Consider the following 27,846-nt stretch of genomic DNA (forward strand, 5'->3'; position numbering starts at 1 on the left):
CAAGGACAAAAAACCAAACACCTCATGTTCTCACTCATAGGTGGGAACTGAACAATGAGAACACATGGACACAGGGCAGGGAACATCACACACCGGGGCCTGCCTGGGGGAGGGATAGCATTAGGAGAAATACCTAGTGTAAATGATGAGTTGATGGGTACAGCAAACCAACATGGCACATGTATACCTATGTAACAAACCTGCACATTGTGCACATGTACTCTAGAATTAAAGTATAATAATTTTTTAAAAAAGAAAAAAAAGTGTTTTTAACACTAAAATTTTTAAAAATTGAAAAAAAAATCTGCCAGTATTCACACATGAACACACACACACACACACACACATTCCACCCCATTTAGAGTGACCAACTGTCCCTGTTTGTCCCCTTGGGACTAAAGGGGTTCCCAAGACAAGGGCTTTCAGTGCTAAAACTGGAAAAGTTCCAGAGAAACTGGGACAAGTTGATTGCCCTAACCCCTGACCCCTTAGAGGTATTTTTGTCCTGATTTAGAAGAGTTTCATAGGAGGAACAGCAGGGCACAGAGGACCCTCCCTCACTTTGAGTGCAGTTTTGCTCATCGCGGCCATTCTCACAGTCCCTGAAGCCATCACAGATGAGAGGGCCATGCTGCCTGAAGGAGCTGGTATTGCAGGCAGGTTGAGGACTCACTAGAATAAAAAATAAAAACAAAGTTCATGAGCCTGAGATACCAGCCGGGTTCTCTGATGATCAGCAGTGCCAGTCTCAAGGTACAAATCATCCAGATGACCTAAATAAAACAAAAAGTGTATTTTCCTCAAAACTGACACTTCCATGAGGAAAACTAGGTATTCAAACTTTGGTGTAATTTCTACCACTTGTTTTGTCAGATCTGATTTTTGCTTTTGTATAAATGCGTTAAACTCTGGTGGCCTGTTTATTTAGTTACAATTAAATGCATCATAGTAATTTATTTTAAGGAAAATAAAAATCATAAGCTGTGATCTAAATCAAATTCATCTACCTTCCGAAGCAAAATAGGAGTGTCCTAAGATTGGAGATTTTGTCTTCTTCATCTCTGTACCTCAAGCCCCTGAGCAAATAGTAGTTGTTTACTAAAGGTTTGTTGAATGAATTAATGAATGTGAGATCTTAAAGGATAACAGACTTCGGGTTTATGTGGCCCTGTGGTCTCTTTGGAACTATTTTGTCTGATGAGATCGATTTCCTGAATTAGGAAATGTTCATGTAAATCTATCATGTTTTTCCTCTTTGGAATACTTTCATGAATTGCCTTTAGACCAGCAACAAGTACAAGCAAGCAAATTTAGAAAGCATGATTGCTTAGACATTTCTGGTTTTGTGAAAAGTTGAAAGTTTTGCTATCTGCACCTGTTTTTTCAGAGCTATCTCTTGTGAGGGCAGGTAGGAGGATATTGCTGCCCTAAAATTGTTCATTAGGTCCCTGAGCATACCTCATGGACGCTTAGAGAATAGCTCCAAAAAATGGCACAATGAGGAATAATGATTATCAAAAAACAGTCCTTATTACAAATTCACAATAATCATTTCTGTTTGGAGAATCAGCACAAAAAATAATAATGTAAAAAAAGTCAGTCATTATATAATGATCAGCATTTATTTTCTTAAGAAATAGAACACTGTAGATTTAAATAATCAATGAACCATAAGCTAAGACAAATTTTGTGTTTTGTGTTGTCAATTAAAAAAATAAGGCATAAACTAGGCATGGTGGCTCATGCCTGTAATCCCATCTCTTTGGGAAGCCAAGGTGGGAGGAGTCCTTGAGGTCAGGAGTTTTAGACCGACTTGGGCAACACAGTGAGACCCCATCTGTATGAAAAGTAAAAAAAGTGGGGTTGGTGGTGTGTGCCTGTATTCCCAGCTACTCAGGAGGCTGAGGGGGGAGGATCCCTTGAGCCCAGGAGTTCGAGACTGCAGTGAGCTATGATCACACCACTGCTCTCCAGCCTGGATGGCAGAGCAATAGCTTGTCTCTACAAAATAAATAAATAAAGTATATAGTCACAGGTTATATTTCATTCATATAATTTTTCACAGTTAGATATAGCATATTAACTATATTTTCCCAAGGATATGAAAAAGACTAAATAGCATTATCATTGTAACTGTATTTGATTTAAACACTCTGGACCTTCAGGAGAAAATGCTGCCAATGGTGTCACATAGTCCAGTGAATTGTCCTTCCCATATTGCTCCCTGAAACTAGAGATAGATTCAAGAATGAGGTACAAATAGTCATGAAAAATTAAGACAGAGATTCTTCACCCTAAATAAGAATGTCAGTTACTCCACACATTAGTCATCACCAATGTGATGTCAATACAAATTGTACAGGTTAGAAAAATAACAACAAAACTTTTTCTTTCATGGGGCTGGCTGCAGTGGCTCATGCCTGTAATCTCAACACTTCGGGAGGCTGAGGCGGTCGGAATGCTTGAGGCCAGGGGTTTGACACCAGCCTGGGCAGCAAAGTGAGACATTGTCTCTAATAAAATCTTTTAAAAATTAGTGAGATGTGGTGGTGCGCACCTGTAGTCCCAGCTACTCAGGAGGCTGAGGTGGGAGGATCACTTGAGTCCAGGAAGTCAAGGCTGCAGTGAGCTGTGATTGTGCCACTGCACTCTAGCCTGAGTGACAAAGCAAGACCTTGTCTCGTTTCAAAGAAAAAAAGAAAGAAAAAAAAAAAAAAAAAAAAAAAAAAAAAAAAAAAAAAAAAACCCGTCCCTTTTATTTACAAACAACAGATGGGAGCTGGGCTTCATAAAGGAGCAAGCTGAAAGACCACTTCTCTGCAAATTCTGAGCTTCTCTCTAGATGGAGAATCTGTGCCCTCAACTAGGATTTCAGTGTTTAAGATTGTGGTGAATTAAATTATTAGCCACAGATCTTTACTCCCTGTGGTAGTATCATGCACCCCAGTGTTACCATAGCCCCAAGGTGTATAGAGTAAATTTCCCTGCCCCTGACATTGTTCTCAGCTATGTGACCTGATTTGAACAACGTAACACAAATGATGGTGTGCCGGTTCCAAGCCCAGCCCTTACGAGAAACCATGAGTTGTTGCTCTCCCCTCTTTTCCTTTTGCCACTGCCATGACTGGCTCAATGAGGAAAAGAGCCATAAAAAGTAGAGCTGATTCCAATCTTGGAAGAATCAAGCTCAGGAAGACCCAATGCTTGAAGCAGAGCCACCCATATGAGCCCAGTCTAGATTAGTCAGATCCCAGAAAATCCACAGATGCATAATTAAGAATAAATGATTGTTTAAGCCACTAGAATTTGGAGTAGTTGGTTATGCAGTAATAGATAATAACTACAAAGGCTAAGGATATATACCAGCAGCAATCATGGTCCTGAGAAGTTACTTATTCATAAGAAAGTCATATTAAAAGCTTGAATACCCACCGCAAAATAATTCATCACTTTCATCAAAGCAGTCATTTACTCCATCACAACGCTGGGCCTGAGGGACACATAAACCAGAGGAGCATCTAAAAGATCCAACAGGGCAGGCTATGGAAAACAAAAAGTGGAAAATCTTGGAGAGATCCCTGAAAATCACTAGACCACATTAGCAAAGAAATTTAAAGTGTGACGTGGTTAGGGAGTTGGCAGGGTAGCAGTAATAATTATATATTGTCTCCATCAAATGAAGGCTGCCAGTCATTGAAAGACAAAAATGCAGAACATAGAAGGGCAAAGAAGAAAGCAATATCCACCTGGAGCTCTGGGTGAGCACTGCATTCAGGTCATATGCACAAGCAAACTTCTACTATCTCCATAGTCTAGTCTCAGCTGGATGACTTTGTCATATGCCTGAAGAATGTGAAAGTTGGAACATACCTAAGGGAGCCCAGCATTCCTAATGTGGAGTCTTTAGACAGCCTCAGAGAATTTTAAATTGACTTCTGGTGTCCCTGAATCTTCTGTGATCAGATGAGTTATTCTGTATGTCTTAAATTACACTTTCAAGTCAGCTATGCTCCAAAACATATTAGTAACCACTGCTTTTATCACGTTGGACCTAGAGAGATTACTTACTGACCTCAAACTCAGACTCCTGCTGCCTACCTCCCTGTCCATTAGTCTTTCCTCTTCAACCAGGCTTCTAATTAATGATCCATTCCCTGATTCAAGATTCATTCCTGATCTTGAATCATTCATCCTGAGTTCATAGGTAAACATTAGAGAAATAATCAATCCTTCCTCCCCTTGTGCAAAAGAATGGGGGAAAGTGTATGGTCGAGTCAAACACTATTTCAGTGGCACATGATGGAGTGGATGAGATGCTGGAAAATAGTTATGATTTGAAAAAACAATTAAAAATAAGACAGCTTGCTTTATCTACCTGTGACTCTGCTGGAAACTGTAATACTCTGATATTTAGGATGTAATATTCTGAGTCTAGAAGAAAGTCTATTAGGGATTGGCAAAGAAGGACATGGGGTCTAAAGAAATGTTCTCTCAAGTCATATCCCTGTGGACTCCTCAGTGGGCAATCTTTACTTTTTCCCTCTTAAGATGGGTCAAAGATTTCCTGAGCGTGTCATTAGCTACTCTCTGTAGTTCTAATGACTTCCCTCACACATTGCCTTTTCTCATGAGCACTTCCTGGCCACTCTTCCACTAGTTTTCAGTATGAATTTCAAGCTCAACATTCTGAGGGCTGATATTTGAACTCCCTCCACCCAACAGCTCTTCCTGTGCAAGCACAGGCCAAAGTGAGTGACAAGTGTTGGCTTTGGATCCGCTACATGTTGGTGTAAACATCATATTTACAGAGAATGATGGCTAGCAAGAACTACAAACCAATACATGTCTTTAAGGAATAATGTGAGAAATTATTTTTCAACTATAAATCAGTAATATTAAAAAGTTATATTATTTCTTTAATAATTCAAAGTATAGTAGTAATAAATATGTAATCATATATATTATTTGTTATATTTATTTGTACTTTATATTTATTATTTATTATAAAAATAAGCATGTAAAAGGAAATAGCAGAAATAAAGCAGTATTCATTTCTTAAATTCTCACAGTTTAGAATTATAAAATGTTATCCTCTATGTAAGTATTCATTAAGTTTTCCTAAGGAGGTGATCCCAGGCTTACGTTGACTGATGTTGTAACTGCCATATTCTACCAAAAGTGGCTTGTCTGAAAGCCTTGAACTGCACTGGAGCTGAATGTGAACCAGAGGGCTGGGCACTCGAAAAATTGTCTGATGATCCATGTAGGAGCCACAGTACCTGAGGAGACAAGAGTCGGGGACAACACACAGCTTGAGGTTCTGTCGACTGAATTCCTATTCATGGTGAATTCTCTAATACTTTGGTCATTTGGTTTTCACAAACAGAGATGCGTATGGTAGAGCTAATGGTAGTTATTCAATCTAGGCCATGTGACTGTGATCAAGTAACTTCTGCCCTCTTTATTTTCTCCTCTGCTTAATAGAACAATAATAGCACCATTGACCTGTTGCTTTCTTCACCATCACTTATGATCCAAAGAAATATAGATTTAATTCTCTCTGTTTTCTTTCCTTTTACAATGTGAAAACCTGTGTAACATAAGAATTGCCTGCTTTTGTCCACAAGCCTCTCTGCCAAACAAAGTGGAGTCCATTCGTTCAGGTTGAAAATATGCAAAGAATTCCAGCAAGACTAAAAGCAAAAGACAACATTATTTCAATGTAAATTGAAATCTGACATGCACATAAGGGCTTGTCCTTGGCAAAATTTCAAAGAATTAATGTCTGTCTCCAATATTTCCCTACCTTGATTATTTTTAATTACCTCTCATCACCTAATGCCCCCCAGTATCCTTTTGAGAAAATGTCCCTCCTGTTAATAATTCTCAGTACATTAGCACTGTGGTTAGTGGAGCATGCAGTATTATTATATTGCAGGCCCCTAAGTTAGTCCACCGCCCTGTGTAGATAAGGCTCTTCCCACAGAGAAACCCACAAGATCTTGATGGGAGACAGCAGACACAAGGCTTGGGGGTAACGACCTCCACTGGAACCTGTAATGCCTATCACTCTAGGCCCCTAAAGCACTTGGGAAACAGGAATGTTCCACGGATCAGACACTGGCATTCAGGAGCACAGATAGCCTATGATTTTAAGGATTAAAGGAGGAAAGCATTCACGTGTTTCTCAGGAAGAGTCTTTCGCAATTGGCTGAAGTACAGGAACTGATAAGCTATTAGACAACTCCTGAGGTATGAGGAAGAGATGGCAAGTGCAGATATCCTTCTGGCTAACTGGGAGCCAGGGTCTGAGAGGCACCTGAAAGCTAAGCCATGCCAAACTTTTGGAGTCAGAGTTGGCCATCTTGAGATCAGAATCCTGTGCTCTTAAAAACATGCTGATTATGTTATCTGAATCTCATAGTGATTTTCTTTGCGTTCACCATTAACATTTAGTAGACTTTCCTTGCTCTACTTGCTCCTTGCTAGGCATGTTAAGGGGAATCAAGAGGAAAGAGATCACACGCTTGGGCTGGAGTTTAAAAGGGGGGAGTAGGCAATGAGGAATAATGGTGGCTTATGAAATGAACGTTTTGAAACTGAGAAACTGGAGAAAGCCAGCAAGAGTCAGTTTATCTAGACAGACACATGATAAGTGAGGAAACTAAGACATAAAGATGTGAAATAACTTGCTGAAGTTCAAATAGCAAGTAAGTAGAACCAAGATTTGGATGCTAATTGGTCTGATGCTAAACTCTAGCACACCAAAGCAGTTCTGCCATGCTAAATCTTGGTAAAAAGGCTATCCATTTCTTCGGGGTTCATATACAGCAGTCCAGCAGCCCGAGCATTCACACCTCACTCCCAGGCTGGCTAGAGGAGATCATTAGGCTTCTTCCAGTCAGGATGACTTTTTCCTCCTTCCCCATTATAGCCTCAATTTCCTTAGGCTAACTGTTCAGCAAGATGTCTAGTTAGCACAACTAGAGCTTTTCCTTTTTAGATGAAAAGTACTGATAATGTGAAAGGCTGGCATTTTAAATCCTGAGGGTAAGGAAGCATCAAATGAATCTGACAGGATTTCAGCCAGCCCACAAGCCTAGTGAAGAACTGGCCCTTTAGGAAAGGATGGGGCTCAGAGAACTTTCCTGGTATGGCTTGGGAGCAGATCCTGCTCCTACTTAGGCAGCAATAAACACATCCCGGGTAGTCGTTGTGATTTAGGGATAAAACAGTCCCTCATTTTCAAAGCACAGCTCTGTCATAGGCTTACACCTTCACAAAAGATTTATAAAGATTTGTTTTCTGGATCTGTATTTTATTTAAATACCAAAATGCAGTATCTTTAAAGCCTTGGGGGCACGTTCTATAGTATTTATCCAACAAGTGTCATTTCAAAAACAATCTTATTATTCATATTAATAATAGCTAGTATTTTTTGCTTTGTGGTATACATGATTTCGTAAATTCTAACCAAATAACAAACAAGAAAAAACTTATTAAGAATCATTACCTCATTTCACCAACTAAAACTCAAAGAAGTTAAATAATTTGCCCTAGTTAATGTAGCTACTAAATGATAGAGCTGGAACTTGAACCCGGGTCTTCTGACTCCCACAAAATAGAGCCTCGATTTAATTACACTCCCCAAAATAATACGGTCTGTATTTTAATATGAATCCAAGAATGTCCTTAAATTTGATAAGCCCTATTCTAATGAAGACAGGACCAGTTATTTTGAAAGTAGTCTGTCCGAAGGCATTGAAAGAAGGTTTTTCTGAAAAAGCACTTAGAAAGGGAAGGTTTCACTCATAGAATAACAATGAACAAAGAAGTAGCAGGCAAATCCTTTAACTTCACAGAATTTTCTGAAAGTGAACTGAGAAGCTATTCCGTGGTCAAGACAGGGCATGCTGTATTTTTGAAAACCTATTCAGGGGCCGAGTGTGGTGGCTCATGCCTGGAATCCTGGAACTTTGGGAGGCTAGGGAAGGTGGATCACTTGAGGTCAGGAGTTTGACACTAGCCTGGCCAACATGGCAAAACTCCATCTCTACTAACACTACAAAAATTAGCCAGGTATGGTGGTGCATGCCTATAGTCCCAGCTACTTGGGAGGCTGAGGCAGGAGAATTGCTTGAAACCAGGAAACAGAGGTTGCAGTGAGCCAAGATCGCACCACAGCACTCCAGCCTGGGTGACAGAGCAAAACTCTGTCTCAAAAAAGCAAAAATAAAAAAGCAAAACAAAAAAACAAAACTATTTAATTTAGTGCCTATTTAATCTGTTACAGGTTTATAAGCAAATCAACAACAACAATTAAGGGACAAATTAAGAGTGAGAGTGAGCACCTAGTACATTGGTTCTAGAGCCAAGTAGATTGGTTCTAACCTTAAGCTCCTAGATTTCCGATTAGCTTCAACCCATTTCCCAGCCTCAGGATCTAGCCAGGCCACCTGAGACTCTCCTACCACACAGAATTGGTCAATGGTCTCCAACATTTTTTTCCAGCAGAACCCCAATTTATTATATTCCCCCATGGATCCAGCATTTGAAAAACTCATCTGACAAATACTCGTGTGAAGTGTGGAATATACGTATTTATAGCCCAGCAGCAGAGAGCAGTGGTGGGGCAGGAGCCCTAAGACATGAGTTTGAATCTTGCCTCGATCACTCATGAGCTGCATGACCTTGAGCAAGTTACATAACTCCTATATCCCTCAGTTTCGCTAACTGTAAATGGTAAAGCACAAACTCTTTGAGAACAAGGAACACACAGCTATGAACCTTTCGTCAGATGCCTCACATATGAAAATCACTTACATGTGCTCATTAATTTCCCACCATCCATGCTCACAGCCTTTCATACTCTTCTTGGTTATTGAATAGTTATAGAATTTCAGTGCGATGCCAAGAGTTGATAGAGAAGTCTGTGAAAACAAACATTAAGTCAGAAAAAATGCTTCAATCAAAGGACGTATTTACTTATTCCCTTGGCTTGTTGTTTTAAGGCCATTCTACTCCTTGCACCCTGTGGTCCTTAGTAGGATAAACCAGTTCTCCCGAACAAAGCAGGATAAGGAGGAGAGCGTTCTGAAGAAGGAAGCAGGCAGCCATGTATTCAGGGAGCAGATGCTGGGTCCTAAGTGGAGTGGGGTGACTTGAGACATATCAGCATCTCTGGGTTTCAGTTTCTCCCTGTTAGTGTGAACTTAACTTTAAAAACACCCACTTGTTAATGAGTGTACACACCTTCCTCTTTTGATGTACATATGACACAGTTGATTTAAAGCATCATTCAGATTCTTTAGACAAAGGAGAAATGAATCAGCCTCCTCTTCATATTAAATTCAGTATTTCTGAAGGCTCTTAGTGAGTCACCCCTAGATCTTCTCGGAAGACATTAAAAGAGAAAGCTGCCTTCGTGTATGAGCAAACACGTGTGTGTGTGTGTGTGCGCACACGCGCGCATGCACCACACCACTCCATACACACACACACACACACACACACACACACACAATGCAACTGACTTTTTTGTTGCATTTTGTGGTATACATCTGTATTATGTCTGATATGACAAAGTTTTAGTTTTGATTTTCACTTTGACCCAGGAATTATTTAAGGAATTTTTACATTTAAGAGAGTCAAATTTGGGTTCATCCATTTTCAAGCATTCTAACTCTATCTCAGTTGAATAAGAGTATCATTTATAGTGCTTTAAATTTTTTTAATTTTGTGATCAAATTTATGAATGCTTCACGGTCACTTTAAAAAAAAAGGAGTAGTCTGCATATATATAATATGAAACTCATGTGCATGATATTCAGTATTTAATATCCTGCTTTGCCTGATTTATTGTCCTCCACTATCTCTGTCATGAATGAAGAGACTTAAAATTCCTTATTTAAGCATTGCCCACTTCTTTGCTTATTTTTTTTTACTTTTTTTTTTATAAAATAATCTTTATAGAGACAGAGTTTCACCACATTTCCCAGGCTGGTCTCAAACTCCTGGGCTCAAGTGATCCACCCGCCTCAGCCTCCAAAAGTGTTGGGATTACAGGCGTGAGCCACTGTGCCTAGCTGGCATTGCCCACTTCTCTCTTTGTATTTCCACTTGTTTTTGATTTATGAGTATTAATGCTGTTTCATTTGCTGCATAAACAATTGACGTAATTAGATCTTACGGATCATTGTCTTTATTGTTCGAGATTGCTTTTTGTCTCGTACTTGCAAATCAGGGATGTCATTGCCCTGATTTCAGTGTTGCCTGGTACTAAGATTGTAAACTCTGCATTTTGTTGTTTATAATTGCCTGATACATTGCCCATCCTTTTTGTTCAGCCTTATTGAGTTGCTTTTTAGTTCATTTTGTCTTTTGAAAATAACATAAAGTTCAGTTTTAGGTAATACTTTGCAATTCAATCTTATTGTCTTTTTCTTTAGGTGAATTTCACCCATTACTTGTATTGCTCTGAAAGACGTTTGGTTTTAGTTATGTCATCGTATTATATGTTATGCTCTGTCTGTGTGTGTGTGTGTGTGCGCGCACATGCAAGTGTTTGCTTGTTTCCCATGAGCATTTGAATAGAGTAAACCATCTCTCGCCACCTACCTTTGAGGGAGAATGAATCAGGTACTTTATGTTTCTCAAACATCACAACAACCCTGTTATGCAGGTAGTGTGAATCCCATTGCACAGAAGAAAAAACCAAGACTAACCAAGATAAGTAACTTTCCCAAGGTTAAAAAATGGAGCCCACAGATTCAAACCAGCCCTGCATGTCTCTGAAGGTCACCCTTTTCCCAGTGTAACAGGCTGCTTGGATACCAACATGGGGGGCTCAATCGGAAAGGGATGGTCTTATGTTTACCGAAAACCCAGGGCTCATGAGAACACATATCAATTTTTTTAAGTCTTCTCATCTGGTTATTTCTTCACATAAAAAATATGCAAACTGAGAGATAATAAATATGTTAAGTAACTAATGTAAATATAATGTTCTTATAATGTAAGAACATCTTCCAGTGCAGTCTTCTACAAGAAGCTCAGTTAGGCATTTTCACTGTATTCCAAAGCTTCAAAATAAAAATGGATTTATATGCAACACTATCTTCCAATCCACAGAGTTCCTCCATAGTGAAAAGAAATGAGTTCCCTTGCACACTGATTCCACTAATACAGAATTGCACACAATTCTACATTTGCATACAGATTGGCCAAGAGGCATTACTTACATTAACCTCCTTGACAAACAGAGGGGTGACATTTAGATTCACAATGCATTGCAGGCTATTTCAACAAGTGAACAAAAAATAAGTCCACTATTATATGTTCTGTGTTCTCTGTTTCTGTTCCCTATCCTCTGCCTTTGCGTTGGGAACTGGACCTGTAATATTTAAATATTTCTCTGGTCAGTGATGGTGATAGGATGCAAGAGGCCATATCTTTCAGCCACCCCTAATTTGCCAGGGATCGTGTGTACACAACCCAAGAGCCCACCTCAGATGGGCAGTGAAAATTTCTGTGGTAAAACTGATTGCATATTTCCTTCACAGAAGCAGGGAGCGGGGCTCCCTTCTGGGGAATCTTGTGCATTTCCTAAGTGATATAAGGAGGTGACTTACATGGCCCATAAAAATCCGTGCTTCTGCCTGGTGGCCCTAAATTGGATGGTGCTGTGCTGATGACTTTTGTGATAAAAACAATTCAAAGCACTGCTCCATTTTCCTTTTCTAAGATTCTATAAGAAAATGTGTTGGAATACAAAAAGAAGGGAGGAGGTAAATGTTCAGCTAAGTGATTGTTAAGAAATGTAGGGAAGCAGAACATCTTCAGAAACCCAGACAAGGAGAAGGGGCTGAATTTATTTATGGAGAAGGCATGATTCCTTCTAGTCCTACCTGGGTCACTTTCTGTTTGAGTGATCCCTAGCAAATGATTTGACCCATCTCTTTTTCCATACCTATAAAATGCGCTAAGAATATATCTTCTATATTAGAGGTGTGTTTTGAAGGGCAAATAAAAATATGTTGCCAAAAACACTGAAGTGCTAAACAAATACAGACAACAAAATATAAACTCAACACCCTTTTTTGGTTATACTTATTTGTTCCATATTCCCCTGTAGTCTGTAAACTCCATGAGAACAAGGACTTTATCTTGCTACTAGACATCCCCATATAGAGCCTGACACGTGGCACACATTTAATAAGCATTGTTGAGTGGACAAGAGAGCTTGAGAGAAGAATCAGATGGACTTTAAGCTGTAGCAGGAGTTAATCCTTCTCAGATAAATAAGACCTTAAAACTCAGCTGAAAGTGAGTTTGCAAAGGGAGTTGATTGCTCTTCAGCAAATTTCAAAATGGAACCAGACACAAAGATGGATTGAGAATATAAACTAACTTTTGTGTAAAAGGCTTTTATCATGATGAGTCAATATTTTTGTTACTTAAGTCATCTAGCTCTTAGTTATTTTTTAATAAATTCAAAGCTATTTCACAGGTGAAAAAAGTCAGTATGTTTTACACTGATTTCCATTCACAGTAACATGCTCTCATGTTTTCAAAGCTTTCTGAAAAGGAACAGCTTTATTTAACCTGCACACTGAGGAGAACAAACTTGCTCTCTGAGATGACCACGGCTAACACGTTGGTCCTGGTGTTTCCCGCCTCCTTTCTCCCACTCCTCACTTGCCCACTGGGATGGCCTTTTCCTTACAAAGCCTTTTTTTTTTTTCTTCAGCATTTCTCACCCCCAACCCCTAGCAAAACACTAAATGATCCAATATTCTTATTCACACCCTGACTAAAAGTCCCAACAAAGTTTTAAATTTTTCATTTTAAGGCTACGGATTATTAAGAAGTCAACCTTTATTTTATCTCAAAGGAATTTCAAACATTTGACAGAGTTTTTGAGAATGGCACTGTCTTCTATCACACGAACTCCAGAAGGTAAATCTGCTTTGTGGAGAGACTGAAGAAATGGAGATTTGTTTCCTTTCCCTTTTCCTTCCCTAACCCGTTTTTTCATCGCCTCTTTTCCTCTCCTCCTCAGACTCACTGCTCATCTGAGGCCCTGCATTTCTGCTGCCCTGAAGCCTTGAGAATCTGGCAGTGAGCAAGGGTCCAGCACCTTTATCTCTTAACTACTTTGGAAATATTTGTAATAACGATTTTTTTTTAAATTTAAGTATACATGCCATCAGGGTATTGACACCAACTTACAGGTTTGGGTAGAGTAATGAAATTATTTTAACTATTATGACTATGCACAAAAAAATATATATGCGTTAAGCACCCTCCTGCCTCAGAGTTCCTGGCTCAGCTGTTCCCTTTGCCTGCAACATTCTTATCCTGGTATTTACAGGGTTAGTATCCTCATCTTTCAGGTTTATCTGCAAATGTCCCCTTGTCAGCAAGACTTTCCCTGACCATCCTATTTAAGATAACAAACACCTAACTTGCTATCCTTCACACTTCCCACCCCCAACTCAAGCTATAGAGCCCCCTTCCCTACTTTATTTTTCTCCATAGCATTTTATCATTATGAGACATATTATGCATATTTAACTTGTTTGTTTATTACTTGCCTTCGCCTACTGGAAGGTAAGCTCCATGAGAGCAGGGCTGCTGCTGTGCGTGTGTGTCTGATTTCATGGATCCCCCGTGTCCGGAATCATGCCTGAGTGCCTGGCCCATAGTAGTCATTCAATAATACATTGAATAAATGCAAACGACATACTGCTTGCCATTTACATCTAATTTATCTAATTGCCATGCCACACAACAATGAGTTTATATGTATATCCTGAATGAACAAAAGTGACACTTTGCCCTGTCTCCATGTGATATTATAGGTGGAGAAAGAAAAAAACAGTTTACTAAGATTTTTTTTTTTTTAAAAGAAAAAAGCACAAATGCCTTATCTAGCACCAGAGGGAGAGATAGATAACAGAGATAGATAGATAGATAGATAGATAGATAGATAGATACATACATACATACATACATAGATATAGATAGATAGATGATAGATATAGATAGATAGATAGATAGATAGATAGATAGATAGATAGATAGATGATAGATAATAGATAGATAGATAGACAGATATTTCGTATACATTTCCACTCTGGTTTGCTTATACAACTGAAATATAATACAGTTGTCCCTTGCTATCTGTGGAGGATTGGTTACAGGAACCCCACAGATACCAAAATTCTCAGATACTGAAGTATCTTATATAAAATTGTGTAGTATTTGCGTGTAATCTATGCACATCCTCTCCTATACTTTAAATCATCTCTAGATTACTTATAATACTAATACAATTATATTCTATGTAAATAGTTGTTATGTTTTATTGTTTTTTATTTGTATTATTTTTTATTGTTGTATTTTATTGTGTGTGTTTGTAAAATTTTTTGATCTGTGATTGGTTTAATCCACAGATGCCAAACCTGCAGATACAGAGGGCTGTCTGTATTGCCTAATCCAATGTATTATTTTATTATTATTCCTATTACAATGCTAGTGATGAAGTAATTAAAAATGGATAAATGTGCTCTATCATAATAAAATAATTGTTTGAACCTTCAACAATGCCTTTGCATTTTCAACACAAACAAAACAAATTTAAGAAACAAGCTCCGGCCTGCTAAGAGTAGTTCATTTGTGGGCAGAGAGTTGAAATTACAGAAAAGTGTTGCGTTCTAAATAATATGTTTCAATAATACTGAAATTTTATAAAATTAAGCAATATTCTTTTGTAATTAAAAATAAATGTAATGAAATTCATGTTATTAAAAATAGAGCAGTCATATTTTTCTAAGACACTGGTAGAACTAGGCTACCTGAAATTTCCAGGTACACTTGCATTTTGGAGGATAGTAGCTCGGGTAATATGGGCTTGAAATTTTCCCTTCAAAGCCAGTGATTTCTTTGACCAACACTGTGTTTTCACACTCTGAAAAAGATACCCAGTGACACACAATGATTCGCAGCTGTGAGATTATGGAAACATACACTTCATACATTCATTTAATTACTAATGCACACTTCCTTGATCGACAAGCTTTATACATTTCTTAAACTTTGTGGGTTTTTTTGTTTGCTTGTTTGTTTGTTTTGTTTTGTTTTTTCAGAAGAAAGAAATACCACCCTACAGATGTATAGCTAAAATGCTTATTCTGAAATTCTATGTTTGTTTTCAAATCATATGTTTTGGCTGCAGATCTGCAAGATGCTATTACTTTCTTTAAAAACACAGTTCTGAACTCAGAGACACCAGCAACAGCTGAACAGCAACCCCTCCTCAGAGGCCTGAGTTCCATCCCTCATATTCTCTCTTCTATGCTCTAAACTGTGATAATCCCAACCTCTTTCCTTTGTTCACCCAGCCCTAGGGATGATAGTTACTTTCTGCACATGTTACACCCATGGTACCTTACATTTCTCTTCTTGTCCTATTCACCTTTTGACTAACCTTATTAACACCTTTACACTAAGTTAATAGTTCTTACAGAATTCATTCTGTCCAAATAACTGATATGGTCTCTCTCTTCTGACTGGACCCTTATTCAGAGTCCCAGACTAATAAAATGAATATTACAACACAGCCTCCAGAAAGATAAGAATAGGCTATCATAACAAATATTTCTGAAAGTGACTTCTGCATACTGGGGAAGACTTACTTTGTTCTGGAATGACCTCAAAATATGCCCGGATTCCTGAGAGCCTCCGTATATGAGGAGCCTTAAATGTCACCAACATGAGATTATTTGTAGAAACAAATGACATTAATGTTCTTGTGGGTTCACAAATTCTGAAAGCAGATAATAAAACAAAAGTACATGAATAATACATCATTTGAGAAATGGGTCTCCTGTTCGAGAAATGGGTCTCCATTCAAAATGATTCCACAGGTTTCTTGGGCCATCCGTTCAATACATCCACTCAGTTCTTGGGAATCTCTCCCAACCAGAACCTCATCCATTAGTAGCCACAGAGCACTGCAGAGCCAGAAAAGGTAGATACATTTTTGTGTAGGAACCTCTACCAGAGAATTCTCTGGGATGCCTGTCACTGGATGCTCCTTGAGCAGAAATACGGTATAAAAGTAGTGTATCTAATGGCTAAGGTCCTGGACTCTGCCGTAAGGAAAACTGGATTCAAAAATCAGCTCTATCATGTAAATGGATGAAAGATGCCAGGCTTAAATCTTTGTAAGCACCAGTTTCTCTTCTATGCAATGGTAGTGTTACCAGAATGAAGGCCATGTGAGTTGTCCAGGTCCTTGGCATTTTAAACTAAGAATTGAGCAAAAATGCACAAAGCAACAAAGGAATGAAAAATAAATGAGAAAGGAAAGCAGGGATTTATTAAAGCACTCCACAGGGTGGGAGTGGACCAGAGCAAGCGGTTCAAGGGCCCAGTTACAAAGTATTTAGGGTTTTACGTACTCCTTGTGAGGTCCCTATCAGCTACGCCTTATCTGGAAGAAGGATTTGGTCCATGGCTAATTAAAGGTCGAGGTAAATTGGTGCGGTATGCAGCTGAAGGGATGGCCCGGGCTTAGCCTGAGGCCAATCAGGGTGCTTTCCCTTTCCATCTGAGAAGTGGTGGAAGCGGGAGGGTTGTAGGGTGATGGGGCTTTTCCCTTTGGTTTAGCTTTAGAAAGTTTACATTAATTGGGCTTAGGTTCCCTGCCCCGAGATCTTGTTGTTTCCCTTTGAATCAGCTTTAGGAAGTCAGCACTAATTGGCCTTAAGTTCCCTGCCTCCAGATCCTATTCTCCTGCCTCAGTAGTAATAATAATAGTATGCTCCTCATAGCATTGTGCTGAGGATTAAATGAGATATGTAAATATGTCTGAAAGGATTAAAAGAAGCTGATAATGATGGAGGAATGGGCATCAGTGGCAAACTTACTTTTCACTGCATATTCTTACATAGTGTTTGAATTTTTAACATGCACATTCATCAACAAAATATGAACACCTACATACACACATAAAGCATTGTTACGTACATCCATAGACACGGTTAAAAATAATAGGATGATTTACGTACCTTTTTAGCACAGTGAGTAATAAATACTTTCTTAATAAAGCCTAATTCATTATTAGTTTACCAAATATTAAGCATCCATAAATAAATATCTACTATTAAGTAAAAAATACTACGGTATGTATATGTGTGTGTTATTACATATACATGAATGAAAGGATTTATGCTAAAATATAACAGAAATTTTTTCTGAATAAGGAGATTGTAAAGTAATTGATACTGTTTCCTCTGACCTAATTTTCTACAATAAACATGTGTTATCTTTGTAATGAGAAAAGAATGTAATTGTTTACTAATGTGATGCAATCATCATAGGATATTTATTCTCACACTGTTGAAACAGTAGACTTCATTTTTATTTCAATAAATTAAAATTAAACAAAGTATATCTGTTATATTTCAGGTATATTGGATGAAGTTCTTGCTGTACTGACTTTGAGAGTATTTGCTACAAGTGGAAAACAAACATTGAGTCTGATAGGCTCTGGCAAGGGTACTAAAGTATAATGGATACTAAATAGGGCATGGGTCAGTCATCGACCTCATGTGTGCACACAAAAACTGTTTTTAAAAAAATCCAGGGGGAACACAGATACTGTAAAACAGAGGTTGTAAAAAATCTTTTTACCCGCCAAGAAGAGTACCTGCATCGTACCTGTACAAGATGCTGCTCTGGATGGGCAAAAGGGAGTCATAAATGGTCAGGGAGTCAGTGACACAGTTGTCGGCTTCGATTTGGATGGACTTGATTGAGAGACGAATCAGGTAGCCCACTATGGCCACCAGCTTGAAGTGGCACATCAGCCTCCCTGAGGTTGCAGAAATCTCCAGCGGGTAGTGGAGAGACAGATGCTCTGCATAGAAGTACTGAGAGCAGCCTTTGTCTGTGGAGACAGCACCATTTTCCTTTTTTCTTTATTTTAGGAATGATTTTTCTAAAAAAAGAAATCTTTATAGAAAAGTAAAGAGCAAAAGAGGTCATATGAAGGACATATGCTGCCTTTGCCAGCCTAGGTTCACTTCCCTGCCTTTGGGTAACAGCCCTGCATTTTGGCTTTAGAAACTACCCGCACTCTGTCTATATAGTTTGGTTGGGGTTAAACTCACCCCTAGCTTCAGAGGTGGGCACATAACCCAGGCTGGCCAATCAGAGTCAAAGATGTCATTTCAAGAATAGGCATGTCAGTCAATCCAGACAGTGAGAGTCAGCCCCAGGACTTCTGCAAGAGCAGTCAGGAAATACGTGGAGGTGGTTTCACCATGGTTGAGAAAATGATAAATTTTAAGTTTGGATCTACTTGGTGGTCCTTGTTACAACCACAGTGAAAGAGCACAATTTGATAACGAAGTCTCTATAGAAGTAGGCAGAGATGCAGAGTTCTGATGATATTTTATTTTAGATCCTAGACTCAACCATGACTAATGCCAGCACATTCCATGTATGTCCCACTTACATGAGCCAGTCAAGTTTCTTTTGTGCTTAAGCCAGTTTGAATGCATTTCTGTCACTTGCAATTAAAAGAGCACTAACAGATACCATCAATTAGAAAATGAAAATTACAGCCAAAAACAATATTAACATGGGAGGAGGGGGAACCACATGAAAGAATTTACCAGATCCTATGGTTGACGAGTAATCCGACCGAAGCCCAGCTGCATTGAAAAAGCATATAGACAAGAGACTGAATCCCATCATTTCATTTTGTTAGAATTTTACTTCGTAAAAATTATTTTCAGTCCTTCTTTAAAAGCAATCAAATGCATCTGGGATTTACTTTAAAATAATCCAGTGAGGATGAGGTAGTTGTTTAGATGTTTAGAGATCAAATAGAATAGTTGAGAGTGAGTTGATAGTTGTCGAAGCTGAGTAATGGGTGTATGAGAGTTCACTGTACTATTCTCTTTACCTTTGTATCCTTGAAATTGTAGTTGCAAGTTTCAAATATTTTCAAAGGTAAAAAAGCAACCAAATATATTAGTCCTATATATGAAATAATACATGGGATACAGAATTTTCTATGAGATTTTTTCATTTATTTAACAAATATTTATCAGCTACCTACCATATGCCTAGTGTATTTTTGTGTGTATATAATATAGATACTTATATATTTTAAATACACAGAAATGTATATTTATAACATGTTCATATATGTATTTTATATATAAAATTTAAATCAAAACAGAAAACTGCATAAATTTTGAGTTATGCAATCATTAAGCCATTTTACTATCAAGGCAAACAGTGAAATTTGCATTTGAGGCTATGAAGCAAGCTGTTTTGGAGTGTTGGACAGCATTACACAGTAAAGGGACAGTTCTGTCTGGGCAAGTAAAGTAACAAGATAAACCTCAGCAAAATTCTTCCTTGTCTAGGTCTTTGTTCTTTGGGGACTTAGTTTGACGATGCATGAACTGAATAAAGGTAGGTAGAGGTACACAGTAATACATTCAATTTCATATGAATATTTTCCCCAAATCTATTGTGCAATCGCTGTATTTTTACTTTACTAACATAGCTCCAATGTCTTTAGTTAATCCTGCGCTCCTGGGATTGTGGGATAATCCCACATTGTAATGCTTCGTTACAATGTTGACTGTAATCATGGCAAGTTTCCGGAGTGCTGAAGGAAGGAATGCTAAAGGAGAATTACCCAACAATCACCATTTAGTACCACAGAGTCCATGTCCACAGCCAGACTCTGCAAGCTCCCCACAGAGGTCCGGTTTATGATGCTTGTCTGGATGGAGTCCTTCAAGATGGCAGCCACACAGTCTTCACAGAAGATGTGGCCTTTGGCGCGTGGCATGACGAACACAATCCAAAAGTGGACAAGGAGGCCACCTTTGTTGTTGCTGCTATAATGAAAAAAGAGAGCTCGTCAGGAACCTCACAAGACTTTACAGAGAAGCAGTACCCAACTGACAGATTCAAGGTAAGGCCAGTGAGCACATCCTTCAACTGAAGCTAGCTCCCTACTTTAGGTAGTCATTGACTTCTGTTATGAAGATTGGCAAAGGACAGCATCATGTTAAATGTATTCAGACTATTGTGTTGGATTCTAATCTAAAACCATTACTGTATAGTTGCATCTCCATGGAGAATATGCTATTTCTAATGGATATCAATCAGTACTCACTGCCATTAAAATTTAAAACCGTGGCCAGGCGCGGTGGCTCACGCCTGTAATCCCAGCACTGTGGGAGGCCGAGGCAGGCAGATTACCTGAGGTCAGGAGTTTGAGACCAGCCTGACTAACATGGTGAAACCCCGTCTCTACTAAAACTACAAACATTAGCCAGGCATTGTGGCGGGTGCCTGTAATCACAGCTACTTGGGAGGCTGAGCCGGAAGAATTGTTTGAACCCGGGAGGCGGAGGTTGCAGTGAGCTGAGATCGTGCCATTGTACTCCGGCCTGGGCAGCAGAGTGAGACTGTCTCAAAAAAAAAAAAAAAAAATTAAAACTATTATAATGTTTGATACTCTGCCATGTCCGGGGACTGTGCTAAATCTGCTTTATCCCATTTAATCTTATGAGAAGGTCCTATTATTATTCCAATTTTATAGGTGAGAAAACTGAGGCCAAATACAACTCCAAGTCACATAGCTAGTAGCAGATCCAGTAATTAAGCCCAATTTGGTTTCCAGTCTGCCCCCAGAGCCTGAGCTCCTAATGGCATAAATACTGCCATGTTTTATGAAAAGAACATAACATGGCGTTCTGCAGTAAATGACTTGAGAAATGGAAGGTTAAGGAAACTAATGAAGTTGCTTTACTCCAAGGCTTCTCAGTGCTTTAATATGTCAAAGTGGATTGTGGATTGTGAATCTCTGCAGATATATTGGGAGTGGGTGGGGGTGGGATACAATATATGGTGCACAATTTTTTCTAAAAATTATTTCACCATGAATCCCCTTTTTTCTCAGAAGATCTCTATTGACCAGTTTTTCACTGAACATTCAGAAATCATGGTCTGTGCTTTATTTTTGCCTCCACCCTCCACCCAATATGATAGACAAGTTTATGGCCATTTTGCACAGCAGCACTGCTATAGGGGTTCAGGATTCTAGCTATGGGGAGAAGGTCGGGATTTGGTAGATAAAGAGCAAAAACACAACATGAAAGCAGGGCAGTGAGTTGAGTCACTAGTTGTGTTAATACAGTATGAATCCCCAACCACCTCCAAGAAGCTACTTAGGAATGGTGGAATCTCAGCCTTTTCATAGCCTTGAATGGAATTTAGAACAATGAACACAGAAATCCCCAAACGAGGGACATGCATTACCTGACATCTGCAACAACAGACTGCTCATAAAATTTGGAGAAGGCAGATGTTGTATAAACCAGGTTTATCTGAAAAAGAATAGTTGAGGTATCTGAAGTATTTCATACTTGACTTCCTTTTACAGTATCTTAAATGTTGTAGGCCCAAGCTCTGACAGCCAGCAAGAAGAAGTGCAAGCCTCAAAATAAAGGCCCCTAACTCCACACCCAGACATTATTTCTTGAATTCAAATAAATTCTTCCTGCAACAATCTTGGGTGACTTACTTTCATTCTGCTATCTGTGAAAAATCAGTGACCCTCAGTCATTTATTGCTCTCTTTAAACTCAAACTTAACTTCTGTATTCTCCCCACTCCAAAGGTTAATTTTCTCCACAGTTAACAAATCAAACTCATTTAAGCACATTTTCATACTGCAGTATCTGACCCAACGTCTTTTCTATCAGGGCAGCAGCGTTGACTATATTCTTAAGGACACATTCTCATATTGGCCACTAGGGGGCGAGTGGTATCCACAGCCAGGTCTACCAGCCTCCTTCAGAACAAACTCTAGGGAAGGGCCCCAGCCCTTTTAAAACTTCATAATTGGATCTCAACGGAGAGCTGTATTTCAATTGATTTACCTTCTTGGCCCTCACCTAGCATTTCTAAAACCAACTCACTCTCTTCTCCCAAGTCATTTTCTCTGGTATTCTCCTTCCTACATAATTTGAAAACCACTACATAATTGCCCAAGATTAAAAAAAAAAAATTTTTTTTAACCCTTAGAAATTATGAAGTGTAGTGGAAGTAATATGAGCTGTGAAATTTAAATTCACTGTGCAACACAGAACATGTTGCCTAAACCTGTTTAGACAGTGTTTTTGGGGTTTTTTTTGTTGTTGTTTATTTATTTATTTTTTTAACCTATAAAGTGGTAATCAAAACACCCACCTCCTTGGGATAGTTTGAGACATAATTGGTATACAGTCTTATGCCACATGACATTTTGGTCAATGACAGACCACATATAGGACAGTAGTCTCACAAGATTATGATGGAGCTGAGCGACTCCTATCATCTAGTGATTTGTGTTACAATTGCTTACATTATTCAGTACAGTAACATGCCATGCAGGTTTGTGGCTTAGGAGCAGTAGGCTATACCATCTAGCCTGGGTGTGTAGTAGGCCACTCCAGCTATGTATGTGTACACACACTCTATGATGTTTGTACAACAGTATCTCCATTGTTAAGCGACACAGGACTGTATAAATATTAGAGGCAAAGGGTTTAGTGACGTACTCAGTATATAGAAGGCATTCAGTAAGTAAAAGCTGCTCTGAGCACTATTGTCTTTGATGTGCCCTCTCTCTCACCACCTTTCCTCCTTCTACACAGTCAGTCATTGTGTCAAGGTCATCACTATGACAACCCTCTCCAGTACCGTGGAAATACAAATTGACAGCAACGTTCTAGTTGGTAATAAGCGCCAAGAGCCATACTTTTCTATTTGTCCAAGTAATTATGCTTTTAGGAAACCACCTAAGGGAGTAATCGGAGATACTCACAAAGAATGTGGCAGTTTTGCTGTCACATTATCTATAGCAAAAATTGGGAACAGCCTAAACATCCAATAAATGGGAATTTGCTAACTTTGAGGCTATTGTAACTTACATTTTTTTTAAAGGCAGATTTACTTGCATAGAAGCATGCAACAGCATGCTAAGAGAAAATGTTAATTTATAAAACTGAAAATAATATTCCAGTATTGCACTATTCTCTATGTCTGTGTATTTCAGAATAAAAAGGGGCTTTATCTCTGGTGATGACGTTAAAGAAGATGTTAGTTTTTAAAACATAATCATCTGAAATTTGCTAATTTTTATAATAAATATTTATTCGTTCTATAATGAGAAAGTTACTTTTTACAGTGAAGAGATTGCCAGTGCATCAAGGTTGAAATAAATGTGTGCAATAGTGGAATTAATCGGTATGCATCTAACTTCAGAACTGGAAGGTATTTTAAAGGTCATCTGATTCCAATTCCTTTATTTTACGGTTGAGAAAAACTGAAGCTGAGAGAGCCATTCTTTTTTTTACATTGGAACGTGGGAGCAGGGGGAGAAATTCTATCTTATAGCCAAGATGTGCTAAATTTCATGTTTTCTTCTGACAGCTTCCTTTGTCTACCCTGCCCTCTACTTCCCTAAACCCTGCTCACCTCTGACACTTGTGGTCCCCTCCAGCTTCATCCCCCACCTCCCCGCAAACCCACTCTACCCTAACCCCTTCTACCCCCATCGCCTCACCACTTGCTGCACAGTCCGTGCCACGGAAAGAAATTCCCTGGACTCCTTTTGTTGGTATTCAGGAAGAAACTCAATGTTGGTGATGCGAAACATCCCAGCAAAGTAAAAAGCATCTTTGCTTTCTGTCTTACCTGTAAAATAGGAGAGAACGAGATTGGGAGGCTTTCCCATCTGTGTGGCAGTAAGGAATTGTCTGAGCTATGAAAGTATGAGGCTCCTAAAATAATTTTATTTTAGGCAGCTACATACTAACTGGTTCAGAGCCTGTGAAGTTTTAAATGTAGGTAACAACATCTATTTCATCAGCAGCAAATAACCGTATCTCAGAATATTCCTTCTGTCAGCTCTGGCAAATAGTTAAGAGCAAGATTAAAAGGATCTCATGGCCCTTGTGTGTTAGTTTTCTGTGGTCCATGTATACCCCGCTTTATCATGATTTCTCTCTATCTCCTTTATGGGCTCTCTGAAGGAATAAACAGTAATTCATTTTGATTCCTCAGCCCCTGATGCAGGCAGTGCCTGGCTTAGCTTTGAAGCTCAATAAACATTTGAGGGAAGGAAGGGAGGGACAAAGTGGGTAGAGGGGGAGAGAAAGGGAGAAAGAAAGAGTGAGAAAGAGAGAGAGAGAATATTTCCTCTTAGCACAAGGCCCAGCACATGGAAATGCTAAATAAATGATGGCTGAATTAAAAAGAAGTTGCAACCGCTGTGAGTGATAGGAAACAGCTTGCCTTCTAAGATCCATTAGTCACTTTAGCCTCAGGAAGTGTAGGGAGGCTGGGGAGGGGAGGAGGCAGCACGGGGTAAGGGGCAGGAGGCTTGAACTCCTGTCCTTGATTTGTTTTTTCAGGTAATGTGACCCTGGACCGATCGCCTCGCCTCTAGGCCAGTCATATAAAACAGCAGTTGTTTTTTGGTTTTTGGGTTTTTAAATTTTTATCAGGGAAGTGCTTCCTAGATTTCTTTTTTTCTTTCTCTCTCTCTTTTTTTTTTCTTTTGGTTGCGGACTCTAAAATTCAAATGAAAGCTATGACTTCTTTCCAGAAGCTCAATACATCCTTCTCATATCAGTGAGTACTCTAGAGTCTAAACAACAATCATGCAAGAAAGATCAATTAATTTAGCATTAAATCAGACTACACTTACCTAACTCTTCAGCTCAGCCTAATGTATAAGATCCTCTGTAGTCTCCCTGTTTACCTGTCTCTGTCTACCTCCTTTCTCAAGGCCACCCTCCGTGCCCAGATTTCATGTATCAAAACTAACCTGTTTTCTATTGAAAAATTCTTACTGGTCCATACCAGTCTCCCTTTGCTTCTACTGATCTGTTTCCATGAAGTGGCCTTCTCCGATTTTTATAAACCAACAAACTACATCTGCACAAGGATGTTCTAAAACTTTTATAAACATGCTAGGACAGTGCAAATGTGACAGCTGGGGAACAGCAGAGAAACCACGGCAAATAAGCTGCTTTGTTCTGGGCTGAGGTTGTGCGTGTTTGTCTTAACGGCCCATTGATTTGACTTCCCCACCAGTTTCCTCAAGGACAGAGATAATATCTCGCTCACCACTCTGCTCCCATGCCTACCCCAGGACCCAACACATAATGAGCAGTCTCAAGATGTATCAGATGACTGTTCAGGAACCAGTTCACGAACCCTTCTCTGGATGCCATCCCTGGGCAATTTAGATGTCTTTCTTCTGTCATCACAAGATAATCACTTAAGCAAGAAGTTCAGCTCACACCTTCTGTCTAGCACTGAACTGTGAACTTTTTGAAAGTAGCAAATGCTTCTGTGAGCTTTCCAAAGGTAGGAGATGCATCATGGTGTATTTGATGCCCTACCTTCTGCCAAGCAAATCACAAGTCATCAATTTATGTGCATATAAGTGACCTGAACCGTTCAAGACAATATTCCTTCATTCTTCGCCTAAAAGTCTTCCCTTCCATTCAGATTTTCATATCTCTGAGAGTACATCTAGGAAAACTGTTTCTCTACCCATAACGCTTCTGTCACCAAATGTAGGGGTAAGGGTGGGGGTTCTCCACACCAAGCAATTCTCCAATTCTTTGCAGACACTAACTGGATGTCCAATGATACAATTCAATTTTGACACCAGCTACCAAGAGTTCGTGTCAGACCCCAAAGGTTAAAGGCACATGATCACGAGACCACCCCCCACTGCAGATCCCAATCAGAAGTAGTAGGTCCCCAGGCTACCCACACTGCTGTCCAAATTGGCTGCAAATTGGCTGTTCTCATAAAGCCCTCAGGTTTCATAATTTGCTATAATGACTCACAGAACTCAGAGAAACACTTTACTTACTATTACTTCTTTATTATAAAGGATACAGATGAGCTGTCAGATGAAGAAGTACCTAGGGCAAGGTCCAGAGGGGTCTCTAGAGTAGGAGCTTCTGTCCCTGTGGAGTTGGAGCATGCCACCCTCCCAGCAACTGGATATGTTCACCAACCTGGAAGCTCCTTGAACCCTGCCATTTAGGGTTTTTATAGAGTTCAGTTTTAAATCATTTCTCATTCGCGATTAAGCTCAATCTTCAGCCCCCTCCTGAAAGTTACAATCCTCTCAGCATGTGGTTGGTTTCTCTGGTCATCTAGGGGCTTTCAGCCACCAGTCATTTTGTTAACATACAAAAAGACGTTCTTAAAAGCTCTGTGTTAGGATCTAGGGACTACAATCAAATATTATAACAAAATGTATGTATATAAAACAAAAGAGGCTCCTATCACTCCTATCATTCAGGAAGTTACAGAATGTTAGAAGCTCTGAGCCAGAAATCTGGGGCACAGAATAACTATATATTTCACATTATGTCATGTGCATGTATTTTGTATCAAATATATTAACATGTATAGATGGCAACTCCAAAAGAAGTCAACAAAGGCTATACTTACAGTGTTGCATAAGTAAGAACTCTATAGGAAAGGGCTTAGTTATGACACCTGTCCAAAAGGATCAGTTGGATCAACAAACACATAATAACAGAGGAGAGAAAGATACATGTGCAAAATGGAGCTCAGGGAGCCGGAAATTCAAGGTTGCCTAGAAACAGGTGGTGGGTGGAATGAGGAAATGAAACAGCTTAGTATTCCATTAATTTTCTTAAAGCTACAAATGCATTACATTTCTGAACCAGTCAAAATCTCCTGAGCATCCTTCTCAGCTCTTCCCATCCTATCCCCAGTCTCCACCTCTTGCTCTCCTATGGGGAGAAAATGGTGTTGGTAAGAAAAAGAAATGAGAAAGAGAATTCTGGTTTATGTCTCCTTAAAACATCAACACCAGACCAGGCACCATCATTCATGCCTGTAATCCTAGCACTTTGGAAGGCCAAGGTGGGAGGATTGCTTGAGTACAGGAGTTTGAGACCAGCCTGGGCATCACAGTGAGAACTCTGTCTCTACAACAAATTTTAAAAATCAGCCCAGGTGTGGTGGCATATACCTGTGGCCTCAGCTACTCAGGAGGCTGAGGCAGCAGGATTGCTTGAGCCCCGGATTTCAAGCTTGCAGTGAATTGTAATTGTGCCACTACACTCCAGCCTGGGTGACAGAGTAAGATCTTGTCTCAAAACAAAATAACAAATATCCATCAACACCAGTTTTGGAAATGGTGTATCCATGTTGGAAAAAGGAAAATCCTATTGGAAACACCTACTGCAGATTAGGCCTGCATTGCTAATGCTAGACTCACACCATAAGCCCTAACCCCAAAGAAACACAGATTTTTAACTTACTGATATAGAGCCACAGAAGTGTCCAGGCTGTGACTGCTAGGATGAATAAAAATACTGTGAAGAGAATGATTTTATTTTGTACATTCCAAAAGGGAACTTTTTTCTTGGATTGCTTCTTGGGTTTGGCTTTGCCAATGGGTCTTTGTGTTGGTTGTCTTCCTGGCAATGGTAATCGTCTCCCCAGCAACGGTGGTCGTCTCCCTGGCAGCTTCTTTTGGGCACTGACCACTTGGACTGAGATATTGGATATCTTAAAAAAAAAAAAAAAAAAAAAAAAGATATATTACCAAGTAGAAGTAGTCAGGATCTTAAATGAAACTACCCAGTCAGGAGAGGTTGGTGATAAAAGGCCTAAATGTAACTGTTTAAGCATTCATATTTATGTAAGTATATCAAATTATTTGCATAAGTATAATAAGTTGATTTGCACCAAGTCA

The 27,846-nt window shown here is 39.2% G+C and overlaps 1 protein-coding gene across 2 annotated transcripts in view; it reads right to left on the reverse strand.

Moving 5' to 3' along the window:
* TMPRSS7 (transmembrane protease, serine 7) overlaps positions 1–27,632 on the reverse strand; it is a 49,683-nt gene extending 22,051 nt beyond the window's left edge. Inside the window, exons 1-11 of one of the 2 annotated variants that reach the window (XM_011969721.1) lie at positions 27,410–27,632; positions 23,650–23,780; positions 21,361–21,428; positions 19,738–19,928; positions 17,728–17,956; positions 15,699–15,829; positions 14,859–14,971; positions 8,824–8,930; positions 5,143–5,279; positions 3,433–3,540; positions 562–672 (exon numbers count right to left, since the gene is read on the reverse strand). In XM_011969721.1, coding sequence (XP_011825111.1) covers positions 562–672; positions 3,433–3,540; positions 5,143–5,279; positions 8,824–8,930; positions 14,859–14,971; positions 15,699–15,829; positions 17,728–17,956; positions 19,738–19,928; positions 21,361–21,428; positions 23,650–23,742 — 1,288 coding nt within the window. In that variant the 5' untranslated portion in view covers positions 23,743–23,780; positions 27,410–27,632. Of the gene's footprint in view, positions 1–561; positions 673–3,432; positions 3,541–5,142; positions 5,280–8,823; positions 8,931–14,858; positions 14,972–15,698; positions 15,830–17,727; positions 17,957–19,737; positions 19,929–21,360; positions 21,429–23,649; positions 23,781–25,977; positions 26,110–27,409 lie in introns of those variants that run through there. The other variant, XM_011969720.1, reaches the window with a different exon arrangement.
* Positions 27,633–27,846: the final 214 nt, after the last annotated feature.

This window comes from Mandrillus leucophaeus, unplaced genomic scaffold (genome assembly GCF_000951045.1).
Source record: "Mandrillus leucophaeus isolate KB7577 unplaced genomic scaffold, Mleu.le_1.0 Scaffold900, whole genome shotgun sequence".
NCBI classification, from domain to species: Eukaryota; Metazoa; Chordata; class Mammalia; order Primates; family Cercopithecidae; genus Mandrillus; species Mandrillus leucophaeus.